Source organism: Spermophilus citellus, assembly GCF_964194105.1.
Source record: "Spermophilus citellus genome assembly, chromosome: 10".
NCBI classification, from domain to species: Eukaryota; Metazoa; Chordata; class Mammalia; order Rodentia; family Sciuridae; genus Spermophilus; species Spermophilus citellus.
Window position 1 is genome coordinate 130,475,882 of NC_138197.1, and position 12,605 is coordinate 130,488,486.

Sequence of the window (12,605 nt, forward strand, 5' to 3'; positions counted from 1 at the left end):
CACTTCCCCTCCCCCTTCCTCTTCTCCCTCTTCACCACTCCAGTGACTAAATTCAGGACTATCCCTAGCTCCAAGAGCTGGATTAACAAGGGTCACTCTCAGAAGACAGTTCTTTCTAAAAGCTAACAAAGGACATTTATATAGGGGTTATTTTGCTATTGTTAACAAACTTTGGGCATTAGGACTTATCCTTTAATACCCAGCAAGATTAACTAAAATGCACATATAACAATTGCTAGACAATCTGAACTAATCTAAAGGGCACCCATTGCTTCTCTATGCATACTTTCTCCTTCCCCTACCCCCGACCCAGTGAACCTTCAACCTACCCTCCAAGACATCAAGTTCAACAATTCCATTCCCCTAAATGGCAACCATTCCTAAGTAGTAACAAAACATACTTAAAGGGCATTACTTTAGCTCTCTACTTTTCCCATGTGTTGTGCACTTTTCAACATCTAGAAACACTAGATGTTCCCAACAAGGACTTAAGTTTCCAACTATACATACAGTAGCACTGAATAAACTGCAACACTTACTTAACAAAGGCTATACTTTGAAGCAAAACTCCCCCCCACACCCCTTTTTTTAAAGGCTAGAATTTGAAAGTGTCTTCCAAACAGTAACATTCTGGCCTAGAACCCTTCCCCTTCTAGTCTTATCAACCAATGGGTCAGTATATGCATCTGTAATGCTTAGAGATGACTTTGAACAAATTTCACTTTCTAAGTGGTTTTAATTACAGTCTTTCCTATGAATTTAACAACATGTACTCGGTGTGTTAGTTTACTAACTCTACTTTTGTCATATACTGGCAACCCCTTTAGCATCTAGATAGACTAGATGTAAATTAGGACTCATTTGTCCTTTTTTTTTTTTTTTTTTTTTTTCATTTGTCCTTTATATACACTATTTACACAGAATAGTAAAACAAAACCCACAAATATAAGGGACAATGGTCAATTCTGCTTCACAGAAAATACACTGGTATAAAGCCCTTTATATTTTCTTTTCCTTCTTCCTCCCTGAACCAGCACAGATATAATATGTACTGTTCATATTTAACCATTGCGTAGCAATGGTTAAATATGAGGTATCTTCTAATATGACCATTTTGTCCTTGAACCTCTCCCTCCTCATTACCTTCTATTTTCAGTCCAGTGGACAAGTACAGGCATATGTAACACTTAGAGATGGTTGAACAAATCCATATCCAAAAGTCTTTGTATTTACAGAGGACAAGCTTTCCTATGAATTTCAACAAAAAATGTACAAAATGTTCTAATTTTACTAACTACTTGGTCATACACTGGCAACCTCTTTAACATCTAGAGACTAGATGTTGCAAAATTGGGACTTATTTGTCCATTATATACACTATATACACAGCAAAAACAAAATGCACAAAACATAGAAAACTGATGTCTGAAAATGTCCAAATATGAACACACTAACCTTTTGCAATTGCTTCCCTCCCACCTCCTCCACATCACTGAGCAAATACAGACAGTACTATACCGCTCACAGAGGTGGTTTAATAGTTCCATTCCCAAAAGACTATTTCATATGAATTTTAGCAAAAAGATATTTACAAAGTGATATTTTACTACCTCTACGTTTAACATACATCGGGCACTTCTAAACATCTAGACAAGACTAGATGCTTCAAGTAAGGACTCAATTTGTCCACTATGTACATGACAGTCTTGAATACACTGCACACATGTAACAATAGTTCTAATTTGAAAATGTCTTCAAAATATGAGCATTCTGGCCCTTCACTGACCCAGTGGGCTATAATGCTCAAATTTTCAGAAGACAATCTTTCCTAGGAATTTTAACACAAAATATTCAAAACTGGTTTACTAATTCTACTTTTGTCATACACTGGCAACCTCTTTAACATCTAGAAAGGCTAGATGTAGATTAGGAGGACTCATTTGTCCTTTATATACACTATGTACACAGCAAAGTAAAACAAAACCCATAGACAACTCTTGGCTCTCGGTAAGCACACTGGCACGGTGCTCCCCAGGACCAGCACACAACTGTACTATTCAACAGGGGTTTGGCTATTGCACCCCTCCCCCCCCGAAAAAAAGAAACCATTTCATAAGAATTTTAACAAAAGAAATTTACAAAATGTGTCATATATTTTACCACTTCTACTTTTAACATATATCAGGCACTTTAGAACATCTAGAAAACCTAGATATTTTTTTTAAAAAAAGTATTTAGCATTTTCAACTATATATACACTAATGAGGAATAAAATGCACACACAAAACAATGGTTATTATATGAAAAATGTCTTTTACGTAAACCAGTCTGGCACAGGACCTCCTTCTCATAGTCAGTCTCTTCCATGTCCAGCAACCCACTGAACAAACGTGGACAAGCGTCACTCCTAGAGGTGGTCTAACAAATTCGTTTCAAAGTCACTTCCAGAAGACATTTCTGATTTTTTCAAACAAACGGACATTTTTACAAGGCGTTATTTTGATTTTTTTTTTTTTTAATACAGTGCTAGTAGTTTAGTTCTGTTATCAATAGTTGGAACATCCTAAATAGGTATTTATATCTTAATAGGTTAGTACCCATTTGAAAAAAAAAAAAACTCACACATGAAATTAAAAGAAGAAATATTATTTTTGATTCTTTATTTTAATATTTAGTTTTTAGTTTTAGGTGGACACAATATCTTTATTTTTATTTTTATGTGGTGCTGAGGATCAAACTCAATGCCTCATGCATGCTAGGCCAGCACTCTACCACTGAGCCACAACCCCAGCCCTATTTTTGATTCTTAATAATCATGATTACTTATAATAGGATGCCTTTGTAAATTGAGCCCTGCCATCTCTGAATCCTCAGAATCAGATTAGGCACCACCACCTGCATTTTCTGTTCCACAATGGTTTTCTGTATTTTTTCTTTTTATCCTTAAATACTAGAGATTGAGCCCTGGAGCACTTTACCACTGAGCTACATCCCAACCCTTTTAATTTTTTATTTTGAGACAGGGTCTCGCTAAGTTGCTGAGGTTGGGGCTGGGGATATAGCTCTGTTGGAAGAATGCTTGCTTTGCATGCACAAGTTGCTGGGTTGGCCTTGAACTTGTGATCCTTCTGCCTCAGCCTCTCAAGTAATTGGGATTAAGGCATGAACCACTGTTCCCAGGCAGTTTTGTTTTGTTTTGTTTTCTTTTCTTTTCTTTCTTTCTTTCTTTCTTTCTTTCTTTCTTTCTTTCTTTCTTTCTTTCTTTCTTTCTTTCTCTTTCTTTCTTTCTCTTTCTCTTTCTCTCTTTCTCTCTCTCTTTCTCTCTCTCTCTTTCTCTTTTTCTCTCTCTCTTTCTCTCTCTCTCTTTCTCTCTCTCTACCTACCTTCCCTCCCTCCCTCCCTTCCTTCCTTCCTTCCTTCCTTCCTTCCTTCCTTCCTTCCTTCCCTCCTTCCTTCCTTCCTTCCCAGTGCCTCACACATACTTAGGCAAGTGCTCTACCACTGAGCCACAACCCCAGCTCTAATTCTTGCTTCTTTATCACAGTAACCTCTAAAACTTCAGATTCACCAAAATATGATGTCATTTAAAGGAAGGTAATATAGTCTCACTTTGACACGGTGAACTACCTCAATCTAGTAGTTTACACAATATCCAACTGATGTTGAGCATTGTTATTTCCCTCAAAAATTTCACTTGGGGGCTGGAGATGTGGCTCAAGCGGTAGCGCACTCGCCTGGCATGTGCAGGGCGCTGGGTTCGATCCTCCACACAAAAAAAATAAAGATGTTGTGTCCATCGAAAACTAAAAACTAAATATTAAAAAATTCTCTCTCTCTCTCTCTCTCTCTCTCTCTCTCTCAAAAAAAAAAAAAATTCACTTGGCTCCCTTGAGCCTTTGCTGTGTCTCTTCAGAATGTCATGACACACAATTTGAGAACTGCATGGTTAGCCACATGGGGTGATGAGGCACAAACACCTGGAATTGGGACTGGCTAGGAGTCCTGGGTAGTGCCAAGGACCTAAACAGTTTGGGGCTCCTGGGCCTCTGCTTAGGAAAGAATTCCAATGTCTATAAAATATAGGAAAATTTTTAAAAGATTTTTTTAGGAAAATCATCATAGAACTATAATGCCAAGAAAATAAAAAAGAGTAACAAGTTATTTCCTCAATTTCTCTTACAGAAGCCAGACTGTGTGTGCCTATCCAAGATTTATATTTCTTATTACTTCAAACCACTAAAATCAAGCTCCCCCTCCACTGAGATTTGTTATAAGTAAAGTTTTTCTTTTTTAATAATTCAGTTTTAAAGTATATTTCAACTGAATGAGTTTCTTAATGGTCTCTGTGGGTTCCTCTTGCCATACAACCTGACCAGGCTTCGTTTTTTTGCTTCCATGTGTGACATTGGGGCCCTTCTGAGGGATCAGGTGGACCTTGGTTTCCCCTGAAGCAAGCACCACATTCCCTTCCTGATTGGGCCTTGGAACAAGCTGTTCTTGGGAGAGATTGGAGTCAACTGTTAGAAGACATTGGGACTTAAGAGGCACTGGAGTCTCACCCTGTCCAGTGTTGCCACTGCTCAGCTGCAGTTCTCCCACTGTTCAGTTACCAGCTGAGATTCAGTTGGCACTTTGTTGAGGGTCACAGAAGATTCCTCTACATTTTCTCTCCAATATTCTCTGCTTAAAACTGGTCAGCATAGAGGAAGAAAGACAATACCACTGGCCCTCTGTTTTAGAAATTTAAATGACATGTTCCCCTCATCCCATAAGTTGCTATGAGAATCTTAGTTTTCTCTGATACACGCAGCCATCTCCAAGTTCCCCTGAGAGAGGCAGTCTTTTCCATCTGTGTCCTTGAGTGGCTGCACTTTGGCCATGCTATTTCTGACCCTGGCATTCAAGTCTTCTGAAGCTCTTGCATTAGCTGATGGCTGCTTAGAGCCCAGTAAAGGTCAGAACCATCAGACTAAACCAGACTATGAGGCCACTGGCTTCCTTCGGAGGCAGCGACTGAAGTGGAATGGGGAAGTCCTGGGGCGATGTCCCAGCAGCCCCCTCTCTGGGCTCCTGGATCTGCCTGTGCTTTGGCCTGTGTTAAGTAGTTTTACAGGTCGGAAATCATAAGAGTTTAAGTAAAGATGTCATCACCTGCCAGTCATGGTGCACGCCTGTAATTCCAGCTACTCGGGAGCCTTAGTCAAGAAGATCACAAGCTCAAGGACAGCCTGGCAACTTAGACCGGTCCCAAAATAAAGAGGACTGAGATGCAGCTCAGTGGTAGAGCATCCTTGGGCTCAACCCCCAGTGCCACACACATAACAGACTAAAGATATCCTCACACCAAAAATGACAGAACTTTCAAAAACCTGTGACAGACAGCATTATCCCTGCAGTTTGGTCACTGGGGCTCTGGAATGCTATTATCATAGCAAGTAGAAAAGGAGACTGGGACGCTAGCAGTTTGAATTACCCAGCAAAGAGGTTTTCAAAGTCTCGTGCTTCCTGGGGCTCATGCAAGGAAGGCCTGGGGCCGTCTAAAGGAGCTGTCCTTATAGTGCACACATGCCTACAAGGTCCTGGATGAACCTCCACTGTCCCTTCACTCCAGAGCTGTCTGCTATGATAGTGACAGCTGGATCTGGGCCTGGTACTGTTCATACCCTTTATACTCAAAGGTAAAGGAGATGAAAAATTAGTCAAAGCAGAATAGGATTTCTGCCTTAAAATACTCTAAAAGATATATAATTAAAATGACATGAGAAAAAGTCCTAGGATCATGGGCTTGGAGTACCAAGCCAGGTACTCCAAGGGCAGAGAGTGAGTACAAGCAGGTGACCTCTGAGACCCTTCAGTAAACAACCCCCACATGCTGCTCTACAGATTGAGTGCTAGCAGGAAAAAACTAGGTTCCATAAGGGTTAAACAGGCCCTGCAGGACAGGATGCAGCGGGGCCCATGTGTGCCTTGGGCCATTCCCTCCTGCCTATGCAGGCAAGCTCCCCAGAATTGTCACTTGCCCTAGTTTCCATGGTGGGCTTCACTTCTAGATACTCATGATCCCCTTTCCTGACATTCCCCTTAGCCATCCTCCACTATCAGGTTTCCAGATGATCGCATAATGGCTGCAGACAGCATTCTGCTACCTTGGTGTCACCTCTGCTTTTTGTTCTTCCATAGAACTACTTCCTCAGTCGTGCCCAGAATCTGTGTGGCCCTGAGCGCAGCGCCGTCCCTGACTCCCTGCGCTGGCTCTGCCACCCACTGGGCCAGAAGTTTTTCATGGAGCGCAGCTGGTCAGTGAAGGCAGCAGCTAAGGAGAGTCTGTACTGCGCTGAGAGGAACCCAGGTAAGAGGACCTTCAGTGCCATCAGAATTGGAGATGGCCATGGGAGCAACCCCTACTGCAGGTTCCTGTGCAGCGTTGGTCTCAGTCTTATACAGTGTTGTTTTTTTGTTTTGTTTTGTTTTGTTCCATGCCTGATCAAAGGCCGTCTATGACTGAGCCGGGCGTACAGCTCTGCTTTCTCAGTCAAAGCCTGTTGTCCTCACATTACAATGTCACATATGATAAGTTTTGATTAAGTACCAACTGTTTTCTTAGCCCTTGTCCTGGGCACTTTGGAGATACAAAGGATGTTTGGGGCTTGCAGTTCCCTGGCCTCCGGGTCTTCTGTCCCATTGGGAAAGCAGACAGACATATATGGAGCAGTTGGGGAACAATAGGCAGCAGGCAGTCATCAAGTGCTCAGAGTGGTGACAGGAACAGGGCTCCAGGCATTGAAAGGAGATGCAGGCTTTCTGTCTCTGGCATTTGATAGTGATTGGAGTTGACTCGCCTGGCCTTGGAGCTGCAGAGGCTCTTTGGGATGTGCTCAGACCTTGAGTGCTTGGTGGCTTTCTGCTTTCTGTTGCACTTTCCCCTCTGAATGGGGCCTGTGAGGAGTGGAGGCATGCTCTGCAGGTATAGGAGGGCTGTCAAATATTTGGAGGTGTTTGCCATTCTTTTTTTTTTTAATTGCTCAATATAAGAATTATGCTCAACACCAAAGAGTGAAGGATAAAAGCAAAAGCAATTCTAAGTCTTCTAACCCCCTTCCCACTGATGACTGTCTAGCAAAGACTTTGCACAGGTTTCTGTGCCTCTTTTAGTCCTTGGCCTTGTCACCCAGAAAATGATCATAAATGTTCCTTTTCCTTGGTCAGATCAGGGCCCCTGTTTGCCACTTATGAGGAGAGGAGAGGCCAATGATGCCATGATGTGAGCTTTCCAGTAAAGGGGCTTATCGGTGACATTCAGCTAAAGCGAGCATCGCAAGGTCCCTTGTCTAGTCAGCTTGGCCAGAACATTTCCAGACAGTTTCCATGACAAGGCTCTGGGAAAACAAGAGTGTGTTCCTCATTGTCAGGAGCTCTGCAGCCACTGCCACCACCTTTTATTCCTTGGCTAGCTGTTCTCTCAAACCACAAGAAGAGACCGCCTCTTAGGTAGTGTCTGCCTTTCCTTTTTTTATTATTTTTTGACAAGGCTTGCAGCTGTCCCCTTATAGATCCAACTTTGAAGTTCTGAGCACAGTACTAAGAGATATAGCGCGCATACACACACACACACACAGCCACCCTCCAGGTCCTCCCCTCATAAACTTTAAACATATAGTTTCTACATGTAGTCTTGGGCTCTTCAGTCTGGGTTGACTTCCTTCCCTACCTTGTGGCTATTTAGCAGGGTAGTTTTTGGGTTTGGTTGGGAAGAAGGATTTGATCCCTAGTACAGGACACAGCTGTTTCTTGGGGTCCTCTCCCTGTCCTCTCCTCTGTAAAAACAAAGTGCTTCTAAATAAGACCCTTGTTTGGTATGTGTGGGGGGTGTGTTGGGATAGAACCCAGGGCCTCACACATGCTAAACATGCACTTGTGTCCTCTGCCAGCCAGCAAAACTCTTGGCACCAAAAAGGCTCCTACATGAGACCCATTTAACCCTTCTTGCTTTTATTCAGCTGACCCCATTGCCCAGGTCCATCAGGCCTTCTGCAAGAACCTACTAGAGCAAGCTGTGGAGTCCTTGGTGAAACCTCAGGTCAAGAAGAAAGCTGGAGACCAGGAAGAGGAGACCTGGTAAAGTCCCTAGGCCACCCCCTGCTGACAGGCCAGGAAATAGAATAATTCTTTTGTCTTTATTTTTCAAAAATGGAGGCCTCTGTGAGCTGACTTGCCTTTTTTCTAGACCAAGTACATCCATCCCTTTTGCTCCTCTTACCCACCCCTTTACAAGTGGAGCCAGTTTGTTGGAGCAAGTTAATCAAGGCAGTGGCCTGTTGAGAGGGAATAGAACTGGTATGTGCAGAACTTAGCAGAAGGCAGACGCCACTAGATGGACATCTTGGGGACTCAGCCCCTCAGTGATCATGCCTGGCAATTTTTAACTCTTACATAGTTACTGAGCGCAGCTTTTCCTTTATAGAATAAGACCTGGGAGGCAGAGAGGTGCCAAAGTCACTCTCATACAAAGTCCAGGTCCTGACCGAGTGTATTTCAAGAGGGAGGGAGGGGACAGATCTGCCAGGGAGAGACAAAACTTCAGGGAGGACAAGACAGTGGAATCAGGCCTTGAGGGGAGGAGTCAGGGTTGCTGGGGAGGGGAGAAAGAGGAAGGCTGGCCTGTGGAATAGGGAAGGGCATCCATGGCAGAGCACCAAGTGCCCATAATGGTGGGGAGGAGGGGCCAGAAAGAGCCCCTGGGTCTTAGAGCTGTAGAGCTGAACAGCCAGGTCAGGAGTGTTCTCTGTGTATGTTTTGATGTACATGGGATCCTTTCTTTTCTTTTTAGTGAATTCTCAAGCGCTCTAGAATACCTGAAATTGCTTCATTCTTTCGTGGACTCTGTGGGGTTTGTGACCCCTCCATTCTCCAGCAGCTCTGTGCTCAAGTCAGCCCTTGGTGAGCATCTGCAGGTGGCTCTAAAGTCCTGTGGGTACTTAATTCATTCCTACCCATCCCTTCTCTCTGTGCCTGGAGTTAGTATGAGTGTACACTCAAGTGTCTTCTCTGGTCCCAGGTTTTTATCTCAAGCCCTGGCTGGGTGATTCCCAGATACGGAATAAGCAGCAAGTGGTCCAGGCACCAGGGCACACAGTAACCCCGAGGCTGGTCCTTATACTCCATGCTGACATCTCCATCACTCTGGCTTCCCGTTGCCTTGAGTGTAGGAGAGCAGCCTAACTGACAGAATTGACACAAAGCATTCTTCTTTCCCTAAACTGCCATGTGGGTGCTAGTGCATTATTGCCACCTCTCAGACTTCTGTGACCACTGGGGGATGGAGGTACCAAACTACCCCCTGCCTACTCTCCATAGGGAGGGAAGAATCCCAGAAAAGTAGCCACCACAAGTAGCATGACTACTGACCTGCAGCCTTTCTGTACTTTAGAGTTTAGGAGAAGGTGTGTTTTTATACCTTTTCTCTGACACAACATCTCTTTTGGCTTTGTAAAATCACTGGTATCATAATTTTGAGGTTGAAAACACTGAAGCTCAAAGAGGAAAAGATATAAAATATTCTAAAGTAAACTACTACTGCTACTCTTGGTTGATTCGAAGACACCAGTCTTTATGGATCTTAGAAGTTTAGGTTGTGTCCAACTCTTTATTTAAAAATAACACAATAGTGAAAATCTTTGTTAAACTTCGCTAAGCCAATTTTCTTAAGAGATTGCCAAAAATGGGAATACTATGTTACTAGGAGTGCTGATTGACATTCTCGCCAGAATCATGGGCAAGGGCAGCCCTGGGGCCCCTATCCATCGCATAAGGTAAAGATGCTATGCACCATGTAGGAACAGCCACTGAGCTGTGCCGAGCTCCTGTGGGCACTGGAGTGTTTCCTGCTGCTCCCTCTAGGTCCAGACATCATCTGCCGGTGGTGGACGTCCGCAATCACTATGGCTATTAGCTGGCTCCAGGGAGACGATGCAGCTGTGCGTGCGCATTTTATTGAAGTAGAGCATGTCCCCAAGGCCCTGGAAGTGACTGAGTACGTAAGGCTACTTGGCTACTCACCTGCTTTTCTCCAGGAGAATCTTGTGTGGGTTAGTAGGAGGGAGCAGTTCCAGGCAGCCACAGTGAGCTGAGCGATCAGAACTATGATAGACGGGGAGCTGCAGAAGGAGCAGAGCACCGCAGAGAGGCGGCTGTCCCAGCAGGGCAGTGTGAGTGTTGTGTGAGTCCCAGTGTGAGTGTTGTGCTCTGCACAGCTCGGTGACTGTCCCAACAGCTACTAGTACTGTTTCTGGGACCATCTCCCTGCTGCCACAGGCTGGAGGAGAGAAAGCAGACTGCTTCCTGGCAAAATCAGAAACTGCGTAGTGAGCAGCAGTGCTGTGTGGCTGTGGCCACTGCGGGGAAGCCAGCATCTCGCTGAAGCTCGTGTGGGCTCCGACATTATTTCCAGGTTCCTTTCAGTCCTCTCCACCCCCATCAGCCCTGTCAGCCTTCTATAACTAAAAGGCCTATAGCACAACCAGAGAGCTTTTGACATTCCTCTGAAACTCATGTCTGCACCTTGGGGTCATTTGGCCCTTAGTGATGGGCAGCCCTGCCTGCCGACGCTCTGGCTGTTTCTGATTAGATCTGAGTGCTCCTGAGAGTGACTGTAAAATGCTCCAAGACAGAAAAGCCCGGTGGGGTCCTGTCTGGAGAACCAAGGCTGGCACATTTCCTGCCAAGCAGAGTCAACCAGGAGCACAGGAGGGAGTTGAAAAAAGTGGTATGAGCAGGGTTGAGCCCTATATTCCCTAAAGTAGGTCTAACACCCCAGTTTTGTTGTGTGGCCCCATTTCAAGCCCCCTGGGAAGTAAGCACCCAACCCCATACCAGCCCTACATTAGCACATCCACAAGTGTGCCTCTGGTCACTCACCAGATAGGTTGTCTTGTCACTTTACTTATAAACTGCAGAACTTCAGCACCTTCGTGGGCATCCCTGCCCCTGTGGGCATCCCGACAAGTCCCCCTGACTCCCTGTGCTCTTTGGAGCAGTGATGCTGTGGGGAGCTTCCCACTCCCCACCCTCTCCCCAGCCTGCTAGGTTTCTCCTGAGACTTTAATACCAGCCTTTGAGAGGAACTGTCCTTAGAGAACAGGTACAAAATAATGGGGCCAGTACCGTGTGTCACCATCGGTAGTGGCAAGCAGTATTGTGGCCACTTTATGGATAAGGAAGCTAGTCACAGGTTACTTGCATTCCTGTCTTAGGTAGCTTCTTTTTTTTTTTTTTTTAAGAGAGAGTGAGAGAAAAGAGAGAGAGAGAGAGAGAGAGAGAGAGAATTTTTTTAATATTTATTTTTTAGTTCTCGGCGGACACAACATCTTTGTTGGTATGTGGTGCTGAGGATCGAACCCGGGTCGCACGCATGCCAGGCGAGCGCGCTACCGCTTGAGCCACATCCCCACATCCCCAGCCCTTAGGTAGCTTCTTAGTGGCAGCATCACACCTAGGCCTCCAGAATCTTCCAGCATCAGATTTTGGTGGGGAGGGGCTGACCTAGTTCAGAGCTGGCGTTTCAGATCTAAAGCTGGCAGGAACTGTATGGCAGCATTGCAGTGACAAACCCATGTGTCATAGTGATATGGGGTGTGGTAGTCATCAGCCTGAACTCTGCCTGTTCCCCAGGTACCACCCTGACCTGCCTCTCTCCTCCCTGTCACTGCTGCAGGAGCCCCCTGGTGAAGGCCATCTTCCACACCTGCAGAGCCATGCACGCCTCACTCTCTGGGAAGGCAGATGGGCAGCAGAATTCCTTCTGTCATTGCGAGAGGGCCAGTGGCCACCTATGGAGCAGCCTCAATGTCAGTGGGGCCACTGCTGACCCTGCCCTCAACCACGTGAGTAGGAGCTTAGCTGGCCTCTGGGAGGCGCCCAGAGGTCTATATGAATGCTTCCCCCCACTCCAAGCTTGCCTAGTGTCCCAAGAGACAGAAACCATTCTAGTAGCCCCATTTCCCAAAATGTGGCCTGTTTTCCTGGGTGGATGCCATTTTTGATTGCTGGGACAAGCATGTTTGCACCTGTACCTCTCCCTAGGTTCCCCGAACCCCAGATCCTGCTGGCCCACACGTCTCTGTAAGCCCCAGGTGAACTGCATCTGGCCAGGGGTCTGCACTTGCTCCAGGCAGCTTGTGCTACTTCCCAGCTCTGCTGACAGCCTTTGAGCGGGCCCCTACCCTCAGGCCAGCACCCTGAGCCAGCTGACCACCCTGCGCCTCTGCGGTGGCCGCACACCTCCTGGCGGGCAGCTGTGGTGCATTGTAGTTGCATTGCATGTTCTGGCGGTACTCGTGCAATGTTTCCACAGTGCATCCCAGAGGCCTGCTCGGCCCGCGAGAGACTCCCACGTGCCCTGACAAGGCCCTGTTACTTGGGGAAGGGATCCTTATTAGAAGACTTGTGGAAGGCACAGCCATCCTGGGACACAGAGGAGGGTAGGAGTGTGACAGCAGCTGATATCATCTGCTCCCCTGGGAAACGTGTGGCACAATAAGGAGCATCCTGGAGGGTCAGCAGCTGCCAACTGGGGGTTGGTTTCAGGTGGCTTGGCTAGCACCTCAAGT

At 45.7% G+C, this 12,605-nt stretch overlaps 1 protein-coding gene across 2 annotated transcripts in view; it reads left to right on the forward strand.

Annotated features, from left to right (window-relative positions):
- Window positions 1–12,605, forward strand: part of SREBF2 (sterol regulatory element binding transcription factor 2) — a 62,915-nt gene that overhangs the window by 44,671 nt on the left and 5,639 nt on the right. For both annotated transcript variants that reach the window (XM_081311414.1, XM_081311413.1), the window contains exons 12-16: window positions 6,181–6,349; window positions 7,998–8,115; window positions 8,828–8,937; window positions 9,898–10,030; window positions 11,711–11,879. In XM_081311414.1, the coding sequence (XP_081167540.1) occupies window positions 6,181–6,349; window positions 7,998–8,115; window positions 8,828–8,937; window positions 9,898–10,030; window positions 11,711–11,879 (699 nt within the window). The remainder of the gene's footprint in view (window positions 1–6,180; window positions 6,350–7,997; window positions 8,116–8,827; window positions 8,938–9,897; window positions 10,031–11,710; window positions 11,880–12,605) is intronic.